A 17,769-nucleotide genomic window follows, 5' to 3' on the forward strand; every position below is an offset into this window, starting at 1 on the left:
TACGGAGTGACTAGTCGGAAAGCCAAATTTTACGAGATTAAAATTCCCGCTTGCATTTTACATTTTTACCGTGAAAAAGCCTCATAATAGCTTTCAGAAAGTTACTGTTCATTGCCTGATGCATCCAGCTGGATGGATTAACGGGTCCAGCACTGAATTTTACACAATTAGCAGACACTACACAAACTCTGGATGTCAGCTAAGAGCCTCCAAGAGAGTTCTTTGCTAACGTAGATCACATGCAATGATGAAGAACAAAAGAGAAGTCCTTAAGCAGTACCTGGCTCCTCATCCTCTCTCAGTCTATTTACAAACTATTCAATTTAGGAGATTCAGAGAAGAAACCCACTGTCTGTCCGTTTCATCCACTGTTTCAAAGAGCCATGCTGAAAGAAAAATTCTCGGTTGAATTTACGCTTCCTCTCTCTCTTCCTGGGGTCACAAATACTTCCAGCATCCACTGCCAGAGGTGTCCTTCGCCTACCTTAGCATGGCACCACCCAGACAATGCTCCCTGCTGGACTCAGGATGAGCACGCTAAGCTCATTTTCCTTTGCAGGATTCATGTCAGATGTCCTGCCACAATCAATCTGCCCCACGCCAAAGTGCAACAGCACGCGTGCAGATCTAAAATAGTTACGATGGAGGTGTATTTTTAAATTATTTTTAAAAAACTTTGGAAGGAAATGGCCAGGTAGCAGAGCCTTTTGAGAAGCAGCCCAATCTTCAGAACAAGAGAACATAAAACCAGAGAAGGAATGATTTACACACCTATTATCTAGGAGAAAAGTAAGTTCTCGTTAATCCCACTGACGCTTTCAGCTTCAGTACGCTCACCTACGTTCTCAAAAGACAAAATGCACCTTATTCTCTATGTCCCCTATCACGCAGTCCTCTAGCCACGACATCCTAGGAAGTGAAATTAAGACGCAGAGTTTTTACAGTCAGATTTCTGAGAAATAAAGGCAGAGCCTTTTCCCCTCTATCCGCACAGACAAAGAATGATTAGAACATCTCCAGGATCAGCCCAATTTCCCTTATCTTTCGGAAAAGGATTGGGAGGAACTAAAAAGCTTGGAGTGAAAAGAACCTGCCCGATTAGCTCCCTGGGTCCCTTTGTCTCCGGCACCAGCCTACACCAGTTTCACCTACATCTGCTGCAAATGCATTTGGACAGCTTCAGGCAGGAACTAGGAAAGCCAGAAGCAATCATTTGCATCCGGAGTCAGACAGGGCTTACCCGCCCAAGACTTCATTTCTCCTTCGCTAGTTTAAACCACAGTAATGCATTTTTCAGACACTCTCATAGAACTGAAACACCTTTCCCTGCCCCCTCTACACCAGACACCTTTGCAAATCTCTTAATGTTATTTCCCAGTCTTTCTCTAAGCGAACCTCTCAGTTGCTCTTACACATGTAGGATGCTGAATGTAACGGTACACCTTCACTTTCTACTTTGCTGCAACTAAGTATTTTATGATTGGTTTGTGATTCGTGAGATTTAAAAAAAAAAAAAAGAAAAAGAGAAAAAAAATCAGCACAGTCAGAAGATAAGAGTGAAAATGAGAAGAAAACACACACACTGGAATAGGGAGAAAGATACAAATTCCAAATGGCATACCATGGAGTTTAGCACTGTACTTTTACCCTCCGAAAATATGGAGGCAGTGGTTCTCCCCCTACTCAGGTACAGGTAGGCTTCAATAGAAAGAGAGAGACTTTATCACACTTCCATCAGAAGCAGATGGTTACCTTTTTAATTTAAAACAAACTCCTCGAACTGGTTATATAGGACAACAGATCTTTACAAATAAGCAAAGACTTAGTGTCTCGCCACGTAACACTAACATACATTTATGCGAGATTCCAGGTATCCAGAAAATATTTTGTATTCAATTCTTAGGGGATGTTTACAACTGCCATTTCAAGTTATCAAAACATACCGAGACACCACTGCGCTGTATGTGTTGCGTTTTTCCGCAGCAGGCAACGAAAAGCTCGAAAACAAAACTTAGAACTAACCTCCTGTCCGTACTTCACTGACTGAGATGCTGTCGCCTCATCCATCTCTCCCTCCACCATGGCTCCTTCCAAGCACTCGTTCAAGTTTCGATAACCGTTTACCTGAAGGGGATACTGACCAAAGGCTTCGATCTTGGAAAAGGTATTGCCTGGATGATGGAAACGATACAAAACCCGTGAACTAATGTAAGAGAACAAAAAACTCTGGTTAACTCAAAAGAGTTTGTTGTCAGCACCAGAGGCGCTACTTGCGAGAGCATGCAGCTCTCTGTATACACGTCTGTCAGGGTAAGCCTCCTTATAAAAAGCGCTTTCAAATACATGAGCGCTTGCAAGTATTTAAGGTTTTCAGGAGACAGACTTTATAAATGTTACGGACAATTTTATCAAGGAGACCATTTGCAAGTTTAAAGAACTAGGCAATTTCATCAGGCACGTGCAACAAAATCCTGTCTCGTCACTGCTATAAATCGAAACACTCAAAGGAGTTAAAACGTGAATCTACCAAACCCTTCACTCACCCTCATGGACACCCTCAGTCAAGAAAGTCCCGTAGAAAAGCTGTACCATTGGGTTTTCAGATTTGTCCCCAGGGCTCCTGTTTCAGAAAGAAAAAGCACACGTTCATTTGCAGCCATGGGCTGCAGAAGAGCCCCAAGTCATAATCTAAGCCTTTGCTTGGGAACCTTCCTACAGTCAAACGTAAAGTTTTCTATCCAAGCACAGAATACAGAGGAAGCTTCTCATCTGTCTCCATACTCAAAAGCACATTGTAACACTTACGCTGGCAAGGGGGAAAAAAAAAAGTGAAGGTGCTACCTTTCGAAATGCAGTTCAAAAAAATGGATCTTTCACATACACCAGTTCTGTTGAGTTCCCCTAAAAAGCTTAGTTATTCTGCAGGCCATATGGGCATTGAATAAAGTCCTACGCTTATGTACAGAAAACGTACATGTAACACTTCATAAGCGTATTTCGAGCTTAAGGAGCATCATCCTCAGTAAACAAAAAACTCACTCTTGTTTACTACAACATTTTCATTTAAAGCCCTCTCGGTTCTTAAGGTGTGGCATTTAAAATCAGTTTCTCCTCAGTGTCAGGTCAAACTCCCGAGATCACAAAAAACTCACTTGACGTTCACAGCAAGCTGGAACGCATCCTCCAGCCAGTCCAGTAGTTTGTGCGTAAATTCACTCACATCTTGCTAGAAGACAGACAAAAGGCGAGAGTCAAACGTAATACCAACCAGAACGCGTTTTCACGGTCTCCTGGTTTCACAAACCTACTGGAATACAACCCGACTGGCATTGCTGTACCTACCCAGCCGAAAGCAGTGTGAAACTGAAGTGCTGTGCTGATTTAGACTGATAATGAACGCTCTGCTCATCAGAAAGCTAGATCAGAGGAAATTATTGTGATCGCTACCCAACTACCCAGATGGCACCGGGTAGAGCACTGTTACGCTGGCTGTTTAATTAGCAAGCACGTACATTTCGCCTAAATGACACAGGGACAGCTGCTTGTCAGTTGACAAACATGGGAAGAGGCCTCTGAAAGGAATAGCAGGATGAAGCGAAATAGGATTGCCGTGGCTGCGAGTGCTGTTTTGAAGAAAGCAAAAGGCTTTTTAACGCAGTTTTACCTGCTGTTCTTCAGCAGATCTAAACGCATCCCTCAAGAGTTCCAGTGCTGCAGAAGGGTCTACAAACTTGCGATGTGTCCCCAGCATTAAAGCAAACAGACACTGAAGTTCTTGCATGAATGCAATATTTCTTTTTCCCTGCATTGCAAAAAGAAGAAAAGCCAAATCTTTCCTGCAACTCAAAAAAAGCAGCATCTTAAACCAAAGTGCTACAGAATAGGACATCCACATACCTTAAGAGGTACACTAATGACCAAGGAAAGAGGAGACGTTAGAAAGGACAAAAGCAGAAAGACAGGCAGTGTCATTTCTCGGAAGCAATCTGGTCTCCCGATGGACGCACGGGAGAAAAAATTTAACCGAAACAAGACCTTTAGAGAAAAGAGTGCCAGAAGTACTAACTGCTAAAACAGAAGGCAAAACCCGGTGAATTTATGGATTGGTTCTGTCTGCACTTTGGGTTTTTTAGAGTATCGAGAGCACACGTGAAGGCAAGTAAAGCAAAGTCACTTAAAAGGTGGTGGCCACAAGCTAGAATGATGAAACAAGCCAAGGACAATTCTGTGTACGCCTTTTTCTGTAAATATTTTCTAAGCGCCTTCTGCTGACCGCTCTCAGAAGGTACCGGGGCTAGAGGGACCTTCAGACCGGTGCAAATACCGCTTCTTCCGTGGTGCGTGCAAATACGTGAACAACCTGGAGCTAACAAAGGTTTACAGGACAAATTTATCCCCACACCACAGTGAGAAAGAAGCTCTAGAGAAAAGCTTTACGGGAAGCATCTGATTTTTTTCTACAGGGATTCTGTCTTTGAAAAGTATTTCCCAAATTTGTCTTTAACCCAGCCTGACGATTTGAAATCCATTAACATAGGCACAGGAGTCTCAGATGGCCCCAAATTAAATCTGCTTCGAGAAAGAGCAGAACAGCGTACCACAAAAGAGGGAAACTTTACAGCGTTACTCGATGAGAACTTACAGTGCGACTACGACAACTTTCGAGCACATTTTGTGGGAGGGAGTACCCGAGGACCAGCCTCCGAAATTCTGGCAACTGAAACAGAGACTGAAAGGAAAGGAGAGGGAAAGACCAGTCAGCACCTGCGAGCATGTGACTCACTGCAATTCGATGCCCATTTGTCACTCTTTTACTTGACAGCTTTTTCGTTAACTTTGAATTCTTCGATGGCCTTGCGGTACTAAATAAACATTTAGGAAGTGAGCAGTCTTTGTGCCGGACCAGCGCGTCCATACCCCCCAAAGAACAAAATCTCATCCTGCCATTTCTAGGATATCTATAGCCATTTTAGGAAAGGGTATGCTATTCTGCATAGGCAAGCTTAGAGAAAGCATCCAGGAACGAGGCACGGTGAGAAAGGAGCCCACTTGAAGCTTTCTTACTTCCCCTCAAAGCTGGAGACGTACGATCGATTAACGTCTATCTGCTGACGTGAAATGGTTAGAAGAGACAAATCTGTTCGGTTCCACTTATCGTTGTCTCTTCGTGTTTAGGTTATCACTAATAATATATGCCGTCTAGTGGCTTATTCGTTCAAGCATCTATGCCAGTGTATTCCATTAGCCGGAATACGATACACCGTGTATCATGGCGCCAACAATAACTGCAGTAAAATTAAATTACCAGTTCACTTTGCCAGTCAAGCTTCTGTCATTCAGTAAGCATTCGGACATCACTGCACCAAAAAAACCCTACATACCTACATGCAGATTAGATGTATCTGGATCTATTTTTACGCAAAGTCTATTCAACTGCTCTCTGGCTCTTTCTGTGCACGCCCAGAATAAATCACAACCGTATCAAATAAAACCAGAAGTCTCATTTGAGCGCGCTCACATTCACTCATCTGCATACGACGACGACTTCAGACAGCTGCTGCATATTTAATTCTAACTGACAAACATTTTGACTCCAGGACCGCAGCAACTCCAGAAGAACTTCTCGATCGGATTACCTGTATGACGGCGCTAAACCAACACGTATTTCCAATATTCTTCATTCCAACGGGCCAGTCGCCCACTCTTCTCCAGTCATTCTGCTTGGGGTTCCCTCCCCAGACTTCACAGCGTTTCCTTTTGGACCGGTTTTTGTTTTCAGCAGAATGCGCTTCCTGGGGTCTGTTACAAAAGATGCACACCGTGCCGTAAAACACCAGCTCACAGAGATTCTCCAGGACTGCAGGAACCCTACTCCCCGTCTAGTCACAAGCGGGACACTACAGCCGGGCGCTGGCGGGTGACACCCAGCGCAACAGACGGCTTATCTGACTCCAGAAAGGTTTCAACTCTCAAGTGAGGTGGATGGAAAACATGACTGCAAGACAATTTGGAACGATGGAAGGAGGTAATAACGTAGGCGCGTTTTTCTCCGTGAACTAGCTGCACACAAAATTGGTGCCCTTGGTCATTACGGGAGGCAAATCCAGCCCACGGTGAAAAGGAGACAGCTACGTAGTGACTGGCGCGAGGTGAATCGACACATGAGATTTCAAGGTGCTTCTTCAACAGGCGCCACAATGCCAGCACGGCATCCTTTTGGGTGGCATGTCAGCAAGAGCAGCAGGGACTGGGTAAGCCACAACTAAACCTGCTGCTTCTATTTCAACTATCCCTTTGCAGTGCTGCCCCAGAAGCAAAGGTCAACTACCCAGAAGGCAATAATGACCCAAGCACCATCTAAAAGCAGCAGGTATACATCCGGCAGGCGATTTACGTTTGTTTTGCAGTTACCAGCCTAAGAATCCCCTTACGATACCTGGGAAAACCAAAAGCAATTTACGGACCCACTGACCTTTCAGCAGCATCTCTTTCTGCAGCCTGAGCTTTTGGCGATTCCAGTGGTCTGAAGGCGTCGACTGCGTGGAGGTCGTCTTCGTTGTTAGGGGTAGGTGCAGCAGTAACACCTAGAAGCGGAGGCAGCATTCTAATCAGTTTTCCACCGGGAGCAGGGAAACGTTTCCTTTAAAAGGAACTTCTAGAAAAATGTTACACCTCACAAACATCATTTTTCGATTGGTAGAGCGTAATTTTCTAGCTCAAGTTTTAAATACAAATCCTTGTAGTTTGGATCGTGCTAGCAAACCTAAAAAGTCATTGAGTGGGTGGGGTGAGGAGAACAGGACAGACCGTGCAGCTGTGTACTGGCCAGATTTCCTTACGCCCAAACTCAGAGCTTGCGAGAACATTTCGAATCTCTCGAAATAATGAAACAGGAACATCAGCTGCTGCTTATGTGTGCTGTGCCTTGACATCGGTGTTGACAACCGACCCTGTTTTGAGAACGAAAGGATTCCAATAAAATCAGCACAATCACACAGAATTGCTTCCTTCACTCATGCCAGGATGCTCAGCTATGAGTCATTTCATCTACTAGCTACGTAGGAAAGAAGGAGAAAGGAAAATGAGTAGTTCTGGAAGAGGTGGAAGCCTTATACAGTGGAACAAAGGGCAGCCGCGCTGTTCCGGGTGTTGCTTCAAAGCTCCCAGCACAGGTTTTTGGCACTGTGAACCTGTCCGGTGATAGCATCGCTTGGGAAAGCTCCAGTTAGTAGCTGTGTCATTAGCAAAAAGCTTTAAAGAAACTATTCTCAACAACCTCAGACTACAATTACGCTTTTTACATCTAAACGTACCAAACTGACGGCCCGCTTTTGCCAATACCCATAACATTTATAAAAACATTTTTCAGGTAGCCAAACTGCTAGCTCAAACAACATTTCAAGTTTTCATGAAAATACGCTGCCAAACACTCCATTTGCCTGCTCTGCCAGCAGATGCTGTTAGAAAGAAATGTATGATCCTTGACAGGGATTCAGTTCTCTATTCTGCTTGCTCTGCTTTAGGAGCTTTCCGGGTTTTCTCTGTTAGCCAAGACCAACTGTTTAAAACAACGATAGCTTTGTAACTATGACGTGTCACCTACAAACACTGTTAAAACACTATTAAAGCACTCTCCTTTTGGATGCAGCCCCCCTTCACCAGGAAGGTTTAATTCCCTGGGCTGTCCCACGGCAAGTGGCGAGCACTGGCAAAATCGGATCAGTGCCAGGACAGGAGCTGGAGGGATTCACCGGCAGAAGCAGGGAGGACCGACGCTTCCCCTTTCGTGAAACCCTAAGGGTGAGCAGAGACGAGGCACTTACTTTGTGGGAGCTGTTTGCCCACAGCACTCCCTTCCCAAGCGGACGGCTCTGCAGCAGCCGTGTCCTGAGCCGGTTCCCGAGCATGCTCCTCTGTCAGGAAGGTGACTGCTTCCATTAGGTCTCCATTAGCAGCCTAGCAGAATGATAGGGGAAAAAAAATCCATAGCGGCAGGGTTACTTCATCTACATTTGCATGACATTTAATGCGTCCGTGGTAGAGATAGGCACTCCGCCACCAACTTTGCTTTCTCTGGCCACGGGAGAGAGCAATCTGTTGGTGACAAGCAGTAGTAAAAAATGAAAAGAACGAAGGCTTGAATTTCTCTGTCGGAATGCACTTTGGCTTTATTACTAGGACAATATAGGCTCCATTAACTAATTTCATTTCCCTCACAAGAGATCCAAGTAGTCGCAGGAGGCCTGAAGCGCGACAGGGTACTTTGCCACCGGGAGAGCCTCACAGGCATCAAACCCTCTGTGGCTTTCAAGACCTACGTCTCTTACTGAGCTAGGGCTTTCTTCAGACCATCGCTACGGGCTAAACTGCTTTAAATTTATTCTAACTTTTTCTGGACATTATTTCTCCGTGAAACAGTTAAGAATTTCCTTAAACAAACCTCTCTGTGTACTTTCAGCACAGCCCACATCCTGCTGCTACATCTCAAGAGGACGGACAGCGTCCGATGATTCCAGACTGATGCGGTTGCAGCCAGTTTAACACTGCAATTTATAAATACCAAAACACCCACTACGAGGAGGAATCTTTCCAGGTAAATGTTGCTTCTCCAAGGGCCCGAGATTCCCGTGTCCCTTCACTTTGACTGTTCTGGTGATGGGCAAAACAACCAGCAGCCACAAAGCTACCGATGTCATTGCAGCTGTCCAGAACTCCTGAAGCAGTTTACGTGGAGAAAAACCTACTCTGACCCGCTAAGTTTGTGTTTACCACAACGCACAGATAACAGCCCCGTAGGAGCGAAACTTCCAGGAAACGTTTACAACGTTTTAGCATAGCACACGCTGCCGCAGCACAGATTTTAAGGCCTGCGTTAGGAAAACGAACTATTTTCAACTTAGCGTGGGGTTTTTGGGCCAGATGTGGACGAATACATACGAACCCCAAAACCGCATGTTCCCTGCTGACACCAGCAAACACTGGCCTCACGTAGCTGCTTGCCTCACAGGTTCGCCTGAATGAAGCACGAGCAAGCGGCAGAGAAACAGCGGAGGATTTACCCGTCACCTCCTACATGAACCAAACTATTCCACGCAGCACACCCTGTATCGCTTTCACAGGCCACGCACTGACTATTTTAGCGAGGACTGGCTCATTATCAGCCCACTGACATGCCAGCGAACATCCGACCCGTGCATTATGTTTTAAGAGAGCCTGAACTTGCCTGACTTTTGAGACAAATTCAGAGGTCTCCTTTTGACAGAATAACGAGAACAGGCACAAACCTTTAGAGCCGCGTGAAGGAAAGCTGAATCTTGAATTCCTGTGATCTCTTTCAGCTGGTTTAAAAGCATCTGGCAATCCTACATGCAAGAAATAAAGAAAGCTCGTGTGAAAAGGTGACCAGGACAGACATCAAGCTGTTTCTGCAAGGCTTGCGAGAGCTCACCGGAGTATTGCTTCTTTCTTTCCTTTTCACTGACAGACTGACACAAAACCCCGGTCACACTTGCCTGAGGGCAATACCAACATCAGCTTGAACATTGTACTCCGTTTTTTTCCCCCTAAATATACAGACCAACATTCAGTCCACCGTGTCCTCACGAGCACGTCAGCAGGCCTGAGAGGAAAGGCTATCCCCGCTGTCGGATGCACGGCACCTGCGGTGGGAGCGGGCACCCCCTCCCCCAGGCAGCAGTGGCATGTGCAGCGGGACATATAAGGAGGCCGCATGTTCTCAGGGCATCGGCGAGGGGCTATTTTAAGCCTGGCCGCACATGCCATTTGTGCATGTCATTTCTCACTGACAATAAGGTGTCAGAAGAAGGGCCCGAGAGGCTGCTAGCGCTTCTCCTTCCCCCACCGCACAGGCCACTCGAGGTTTGGCAAGATAGGCGCTCTAAGCCACGGTCAACAACCTATTCTTTGACTGGTTCAATCACTTAAATAAACCAATTACAGAAATTTTCTTTAACAGACTTATCAAATCTTTGCAGCTCTGGCTTACCCCAGGAGCGGTCACTGTGCTTACCAAGCCATGAATAACTTCAGTCAACCAGCTATCAGGAGAGGCAGCTCTCTAAGAGGAGCCCCTTCCAGCAGCGAGCCCCGATGCCGAGGGTCCCACCGCCCCCCTTTCGTGGCCGCAGTTCAGCTGCTGCCGCCAACGGCTCAGTCCGGGTGACATCTGACGCCGTGAGATACAGCTCCGTAGCGCCGGCATCACACGTAGTACAGGAAGGACGTTACAGCAGGAAAAACAGCCGGGACTGTATCGCATATGCCTGATTTATAAAGGCTACCTAGGATCCCGCTGTCAGCACAGTCCAACGAATCCCAGTTTAAGAGCACGCGTTTAATTAATCTTAACTGGCAACATTACAGACAAATAAATTCAAGGTTCTACTTACTTTCATCACTGGGACAAATTTTAAGATGCTTTCATGCCATTGGAGCATAAGTTCCACCCAGCGAGCAGTAAGTTACTTACTTCCTTGAGCCCTCCACCCATACTGCTGACGGATGCTTCTCCACGCACAAATACCGTAAAGAGAGCAGGCACCCATACCGGTGGTTAAAACAAAAAAAATTCCTAGATCATTTTTTGATGGGAATTCCCCCGCCAAGTTATTCCTGATAGTCCCACCTAAAACACTACTTTTGCTCAACTTTTACAAGAAAAAGCGTGTGTGCATGCGCACCCCCCCCAACCCATCCCGCGTGCTCTTTTAGCCCCGAGAAAGGCCGAGATGCGCTGGAAAGCCCCAGGCCCAGCCAGGGGCACGAGCAGGAACCGCACGATAAGGAGCCAAGGGTACGAGGCTCGGGACGGGCATACTTTCACAAAGGCAAACCACTTATATCATGTTGCTAATTTCGCCACCTTAGCGAGCGCCGTGCTTGTCGGCTAACCCCACCTAATGCTGCAGGGCGTATTTTTCCGTTGGGGAAAAAAACCCCCACGCTAATAAACTGCATTACAACAACAAAATCCGAGGCAGGACAGGGCATGATTTTCAGGGGTTTTTCTGCTTCACCAGAAGGAGGATTTAACAAAGGCTGCCGTAACCATAAAAGCTAATTACCGATCCACCGCTCTAAGTTACCACTTAATATTCTAACCATTTCCAGCGCAATTTTATTCAGCCTTTGAGAAGAAAGATTTGTATTAATAGCGCAGAGCTTATCCCGTACAACGAGTTTCGAGAGGCTTGCGGCCGACTGGCAGCCCACAAAAGCCACCGGGAACCACACTCTGAGCAACAAATTTGTTAAGTTTTTGGGGAGCGCGCGTGGTTTTGTTGCCATAACTAGTCTGGTTGATTGTTTTTTGAGGTTACGCACCATGGTGCTTTAAAACAAGCTCCAGAGCTGACAATTAACTCCAGCGTGCTGCCACTATTAATACGCACCGCACTTGAAAAACCAAACCAAACCAAACTCCTACCTGCCGGAAAAATAACAACCCAAACCAAAATGCTATTAGTATTAAATTACAACAACAGGAGATGAGTACAAAACCCAGAGGCTGAGAGGAAGGAGGGTACTGGAGACAGAAATTACAGTCGGCCAGGGAGTGATGAAACCCCAAAAGGTTTTGCCGTTTTCCTGGCTCTAACGCGACTCACTGCGCTCAGTAGTAGTTTGTTTTGATAAGAAACTGCAAGTGGGGAAGGGTGCAAGTGTGGTGCAGGAGTTCAAGGGGGTTCCAGAAATAACAGCGTGCGAGGAGGAGGAAGATGGCGGTGGCCGCGTAGGAGAGGCACGCAGAGCCACGGCCTTCAGCCTCTGCACCTCAGCTGTGCTTTTTATTGCAGCGGGAAAATGGATATGAAGAGGGCTAAAAACCCACAGGCGGCAGCAAGGAACAATGCCCGCATTCCTGACTGAGGCTTTCACAAACCAATATCCACCAAGGGAAGAAGCGGTGGCCAGCGAACTCTTCCTCCATCACCGCGCGCTCCCGCGCATCAGGCACCATCCTGACACCGTCCCCGCGCAAGTGGGAAACCGCTGCCGCGCAAATGCAGGTTCTAACCGCACAACGACAAGGGCGATACCTCCTTCCCGCTCACGCCTTTAACGCTGGCCTCTCAGAAGCGTTTCTCTCGTGTCCCGAGAGCGCGGAGATGCTACGGGGGAGCGCGGACGCCTGCGTAAATTCGGGCCGCACTGGGCTGCAGTCCCTGCGTGCGCACACCGACCTCGTGAGCCGAGAGCACCGCAGCTTATGGTGAGGTGCTCTCTTAGGAGGAGCGGTGAGCCACGCGTCCCGCTCCGCGCTCGGGTCCGGGTCCCTCTAGAGACAATTTCTGCAGAGCCCTGATGTTTAGGAGCAACGGGTTTTGTTAATGGGTACGAGAAGATGCTGGTTTCGCGAGAGGGAAAGGAGAAAGCGAATTCCTGCTCTTTGCAGAGGAGGAAGCCGTCGTGAGGAGCCCACCCCGAGACACCCGTGCGCCTTTCCGCGGAGCGGAATCCCGGGACGGCGCGCATCCCGCAAAAGAAACCACGACCGCGCCGTGCTTCATCCACGACGGTTTTAAAGGCAAACGCCGCGAACGGTCCAGCGAGCGCCCAAAGGCCTTTTGAAATGAAACAGCCGCAAGGCGACGGCTGCCGCCGGACGCGAAGCGAGGCCGTCGCCCTGCGGGCCAGGCCGCGCCGGGAAGCGCCGCAAACCCGCACCGAGCGGGCTCCGGGCGGGGGCGCGCAGGGCCGCGGGCCTGAGGGGAAGCGGGGCCGCCAAGGCCCGAGGGGGCAAGGCGGGAGGGCCGGGCGCGGCGGCGGCAGCCCCGGCCGCGGCCGCGGCCCCGGCCCCGCCGCGGCGGGCGGGAGCAGCCCCCCTCCCCGCCCCCCCCCGCCGCCCGCCGTCTCACCGCGCCGCCGCCGCCGCCGCCGCCGCCCGGGGCCTGCAGCTCGGCCGTCATGCCGGCGGGGAGCGGGGCCGCGCCGCCCGGCGCGCATGCGCGGCCGCGCCGGTTGCAGCCCCGCCGCCTGGCGGAGGCCGCCCGCGCGGGCCCGGTGCCCCCGGGCCGGGCCTGCCCCCCCCGCGCCGGGCCTGCCTCCCCCCCCCTCAGCCCCGCAGCAGGTGAGAGGGGCCCCAGGCGGCCGAGGGAGCTCTCCCACCCCGCAGCCCTCCTCTTCAGATTTAAAAAAAAAAAAAAAAAAAAAAAATCACAACCCTAATACAAAATGGCATTTTTAACCCTCCTCTGGTTACCAGTCACCTGCGCTCTGCGTCTGCCAACTGGCGGTTTAGCGGTCTGGGGAAAAGTGGGAGCAAACAGTCGCTCCCCGGGCGTATTTTCGCTGGAAGGGCGAATGGAAGGTCTTTCGCTGGAAGACCCCCCCCCAAAGGGCATCGCTTTGGCGCTGTCACCTCGCGCCGCAGCACAGGGCCTCGAGCGCCGCTCCCCGCGCGTCCTCGTCCAGGTACGGCCGGGAGTTCGCCTTTCTCTTCATAAAACAGCTTCACGCCTGAAGCGGAGGCACCCCGAAGCGGAGGCACCCCGAAGCGGAGGCACCCCGAGCGAGGGACCGGGGGCTGCGCAGGATCCGGGTGAGCCCGCGCGGATCCCACGCTGTCGGCAGCTCGTCAGCGTGGCCGTCGGGGACGGGGACGCGCAGGACGCCGCAGATGAGACGCGGCTCAGGCGCCTGGGCAATTTGGCTCAGCCTGACGAGCCGGCGGGGCCGAGCTCCCCGGGGGCTGGCGAGCAAAATATCCTTCTGCATCATCAGAAATGTGTCGCTTACAATTGCCGATCCGCATTTCTCCCCGGCCGGGCACCGAAGCCGCTGCGGCGGCGATGCTGGCGTCGGCGTTCCCGACAGAGCTGCGGTGCTGCAGGAGGAAGGGGGTAAAAGGGTCGGACGATGCCACCGCCGTCCCCCCCTTTGCTAATTCCCAAGCCAAAGTGCCCTTTCCCGGCTGGGTGGGCATCTCCCGCACGTGGATTTTCCCTGGGGGGTCACAGAGCATCCCTTGCCTTTTGTTTTGGAAGAGGTGTGGGAATTTCGGCGTGGCCCTTTCCGGGATCGTCCTGGCTCCCACGTTCTCACAGGTGCTCCAGCTCAGGAATCTGGGAGGCGAGAGGGCGAGGAGGAGGAGTTAGCAGCATCGATAAAGTAAAACTGAGCAAGCCGGCGGTGTTATCCAATTTCCCTGATATACAAATTAAAAATAAGATGACTGGTAAAGTTTAAACGCAGCGTAAGAAATTCTGCCCATTTCAGGAGACTGCGAGGCTATTAATAGCGAGAGACAGGGAGGTGACGTTGGGCACTGTAATTTTTGCTATGGGATGCCCGCGTGCTGCCACGGGCACGCAGCTCCCGGCCTCGGCTTCATCACCGCCTCCATCCTCTGCCTCCTGCCTGGCATCCGTAAGAGAGTAGTCCTGCCTGGGAATATCCCGCTGTTACAGGGACCTGGGGGAAAGCTGAGCAGGGAGATGATCTTCTCGGAGGAGAAGACTTCCAATGTCCTTATATCGAGGTTGGCCAGCTGCGAAACACAGGTACGGTTGTGCCAGGGCTGGAGCATCCCCGCCAGACGCCGTGGCATCTGCCTGCCAAGATGGGGGAGAGAAACACGAGCGCCCGCTCGCTAACCACCCGTTTCGCTCTAAGCAGGCTCCCTCTGTTAGGAAGAGCAATGACGCTTCTGCGAAGCACCTTTGGCTTTTAGCAAGCGAGACGCAAGGTACGTGGGAAAGGCAGAGGGAAGAGCTGGGAATAACGCCGGCGGAGAGGCAATTCCGGCAGCCAGCTGGTGCCGCGAGGCTCCTCGTCTCAGCCGAGGAGGAAGAGCCGGGCCGTGGTCCGACGAGGACGCTGCGGGCTGGCACAGCCTGCGGCCAGAGCTTCCCGCCTGGGGAGGGGTCCCCAGGGATTTCCCTACCTTAAAAAAACCTATTAACTGTAAAAATTCTGAACGTCCTGGTTACTCAGCCTCATATTTTTGACTCGGGGTCTGCCGAGGGTGTGTATTGTTACGTTTAGCAGCCTGATTAATGCCGCAGTGACCGATTAGGGCGCAGGACAGATACTGGCGATTCGTTTGCAGCGTCAAGTGCAGTCAAAGCACCGTTCCAGCAAAGATAATTTACTGCAGGGGGATCGTACGCCCGCAGACGAAGAGCGAGCTGAAGACCTGCCCGTACCCAACTCCTTCCACGTCCCGAGAGCTTTCCGTACAACCTTCTCTTAGCAAAAGGAAGCAATTTGCACTGCAGGTGCTTTAAAAAAGGAAAAAAACCAGCCAGAATGGTGTATTAGCACTAGGGGAATGTGAGTTGCGGGGAATTTCGGAGGGTACCAAACGCTCGTGCTTGAGACGGCACTTCCTCCTCGGAAGGAGGAATTTCTCACCTGGAGTTCCAGCCTGCGCGGCAGGATGAGGGAGATTTCACTGCCCCTCGGTCGCATCCCGGCTCCGGGTCGCGTCGCCCACGACTTGTGAGTTTGCCTGGCGCAACCTCTTTGAGGTTTCCTCACAAGGATCCCGTTCCTATTCTTAAACAGAAACAGCGAAAGTTTTCATCTCCTCTTTGCCACAAAACCCGCCCCCCAGCACAAGGTCTCGTGCTGGGCTCTGTCTCCAGCTCGGCACCCAGAAACGGAGACACCCCCAAATTCATACTTCCCTGTGAAATCCTTGGCCGTGGAGCAGTCAGGACACGATGCCCACGTGCAGCCTGGAGACCTTCACCGTCCCCTCGGCACCCAGAGCGGCAGCCTGGCCATCGGCAGCATCCTGCGCGCAGCTGAGCAGCACGTGCTCCCGGCCCGTCTCCAGCCACCGTTCCCTCCAGGGCCGTCCCCACGCATTGTGCCGCAGCGGCCGACCTTTCTGGCACCGCCGCAGCCCTCCCTGCCTCGCCCTGCATCTGTGTCTGCCTTCCCTCCCTGGCCCGAGAGCATCCCCTGGCCCGAGAGCATCCCCTGGCCCGGCCATCTTGTCCCACCACCCCGCAGACCAGGTCCCCTGTCCGCACCGCTCGTGGAAGAAGGATGGCTTCATTTGCAGGAGCTTCTTGACTAGGACTAGGACTTCTTGAGGCAAGCCGGCAGGGCTGGGACCCCCGGCACCGGGGCAGAGCCCGGCTGCTGCCCCCCGGCCGCGCGTTGGACTCCAACAGGAACAAGAGGGAGGAGGCTTTTCTGCAAGGCTTTTTCAGGTGTTTTACATCAAGAGCTAACAGCCTTTTCGGCCCAAATTAACCTTTCCAATTTGCTGGAAATCTTTCTCAATTCCTCCGGAAAATGAAGGGAAAAATACCCAGCTGTAATGGCCAATGTGGTTTTATTAAAACCCAGGCTGGAAGCACTGGTTTTGGTTTCTGATTGGAAATACTTCTTAAAAACTACAGCCGCAGCAGAAGTGCTGGGGTGAAAGGTGAGGAAGGCAGACGCGAGATTTTTACGTAAAGGTAGCCGGCACGTGCACAATCTCGGCTGCAAATCTGCCTTTGGGATGGGGTCTCTGCCGAGAAGATGGCAGGCAGCCCGTGCAGCGGAGCTGGCGCTGGAGCCCAGCTTCCCTCTCCTGCCCAGAGAGGCTCCGGCACAGGCCTCCTTTAAAAAAATAAAAATAAAAAGGAAAAGATGGTCACAGAAGACTAAATACCGGTCGGGTCTGCTCTCAGCAAGGCAATTCCTGCCTAACCTCGGGTGATATCGTGCCTGCGATGCGTGGCTGCCATCCCCGCTCGGGACGAGCTGGATCTCCTTCATTAACAGCAACGGGCTGCAAACACCTTCCCGTGCTGGTTATTACCGGGCTTTAATGGCTAACGAAACAGTGGCAGGATATTGCTAACACCTGAAGGGTGTCTAATGGAGAAGAGGACTGAAAGGAAAGCGCTCCCCTCCCGTCGCCAAGGGATTTAAAGGCATCGGGCTCCTTTGCTGGTGGGGTGAGGGTGGGCTCCGAACCTGCAAAGCTACCAGTGTCTGCGATGACCCACGGCAGCGACTGCGTTAGCCAAGGGCGTAGCACCGAGCACCCGCTCCGGGCTCTGCTTCGGTCGTGGAGCCGTGCAAGGGGGTGCCGGGGGAGACACCCCCGGTGCCCCCCTGGCCTTGGGGACCCTCGCAGTGCCCCGGGGATGCGGCAACCCCGAGCGTTCCCGGGGACCACGGCCCCGCAGGAGGGTGGCTCGCTCTCCTGCCCTCGCCGAGGGTCCCGCACCCCGCCGGCGTGGGGGGCTGCTGCGAGCCCGCCCGTGCCAGAGCCGGCAGCCCTGCCTGCGCGCGGTGTTTATTTCATGTCTCGCAGCGTTAAATCATAGCAGACGTGCAATTCGGGGGAGCGCGAGGCTCCGTAATGGGTGGCCTCGGGCGCGTGATGGGGCCGGGGCCGGCAGGCAGCCGCGCTGCCAGGGCTCCTCCGCGATGCTTTATTGCTTTTGACGCTCCAAACGCGCTCTGAAAGGCGAGTCCTGGCAGCCCGCAGGAGGGCTGCTTCCCTCTCCCGCCTGCTCCGCACGGGCAGGTGCTGCGCGCCGCCACAGCTGAGACCTCCCTCCCTCCCTCTCCATTCCCACCGTGGTCCCCAGCCCGGCTGCAGCATCCCGTCCTGCACAGAGCTCGGTGGCACGCCTGCCAAAGCCCCTGCTGCCCGCAGCCCCCGGCAAGTCCCACGGCACAGGGCGGGAGCTGCCGAGGCTAACGCTGCCGTGGGAATAACACCCGCGCGGGGCTCGGTCACGTTCCCGGTAAGGGCAGGTTGGGGCGATGGGGAGTGCTGAGCATGGCTGGTCC

The 17,769-nt window shown here is 51.7% G+C and overlaps 1 protein-coding gene across 7 annotated transcripts in view; it reads right to left on the minus strand.

Annotated features, from left to right (window-relative positions):
- Positions 1 to 15,447, minus strand: part of USP28 (ubiquitin specific peptidase 28) — a 30,461-nt gene extending 15,014 nt beyond the window's left edge. For 2 of the 7 annotated variants that reach the window (XM_075521010.1, XM_075521007.1), the window contains exons 1-10: positions 15,376 to 15,447; positions 9,285 to 9,362; positions 7,824 to 7,956; positions 6,473 to 6,584; positions 5,637 to 5,799; positions 4,643 to 4,729; positions 3,665 to 3,802; positions 3,153 to 3,226; positions 2,544 to 2,620; positions 2,023 to 2,171 (exon numbers count right to left, since the gene is read on the minus strand). In XM_075521010.1, coding sequence (XP_075377125.1) covers positions 2,023 to 2,171; positions 2,544 to 2,620; positions 3,153 to 3,226; positions 3,665 to 3,802; positions 4,643 to 4,729; positions 5,637 to 5,799; positions 6,473 to 6,584; positions 7,824 to 7,956; positions 9,285 to 9,362; positions 15,376 to 15,432 — 1,068 coding nt within the window. In that variant the 5' untranslated portion in view covers positions 15,433 to 15,447. Of the gene's footprint in view, positions 1 to 280; positions 387 to 2,022; positions 2,172 to 2,543; positions 2,621 to 3,152; positions 3,227 to 3,664; positions 3,837 to 4,642; positions 4,730 to 5,636; positions 5,800 to 6,472; positions 6,585 to 7,823; positions 7,957 to 9,284; positions 9,363 to 9,448; positions 9,462 to 12,878; positions 12,998 to 15,375 lie in introns of those variants that run through there. The other 5 variants (XM_075521008.1, XM_075521014.1, XM_075521009.1 and 2 more) reach the window with 5 other exon arrangements.
- Between the last annotated feature and the right edge of the window lie 2,322 nt (positions 15,448 to 17,769).

This window comes from Mycteria americana, chromosome 19 (assembly GCF_035582795.1).
Source record: "Mycteria americana isolate JAX WOST 10 ecotype Jacksonville Zoo and Gardens chromosome 19, USCA_MyAme_1.0, whole genome shotgun sequence".
NCBI classification, from domain to species: Eukaryota; Metazoa; Chordata; class Aves; order Ciconiiformes; family Ciconiidae; genus Mycteria; species Mycteria americana.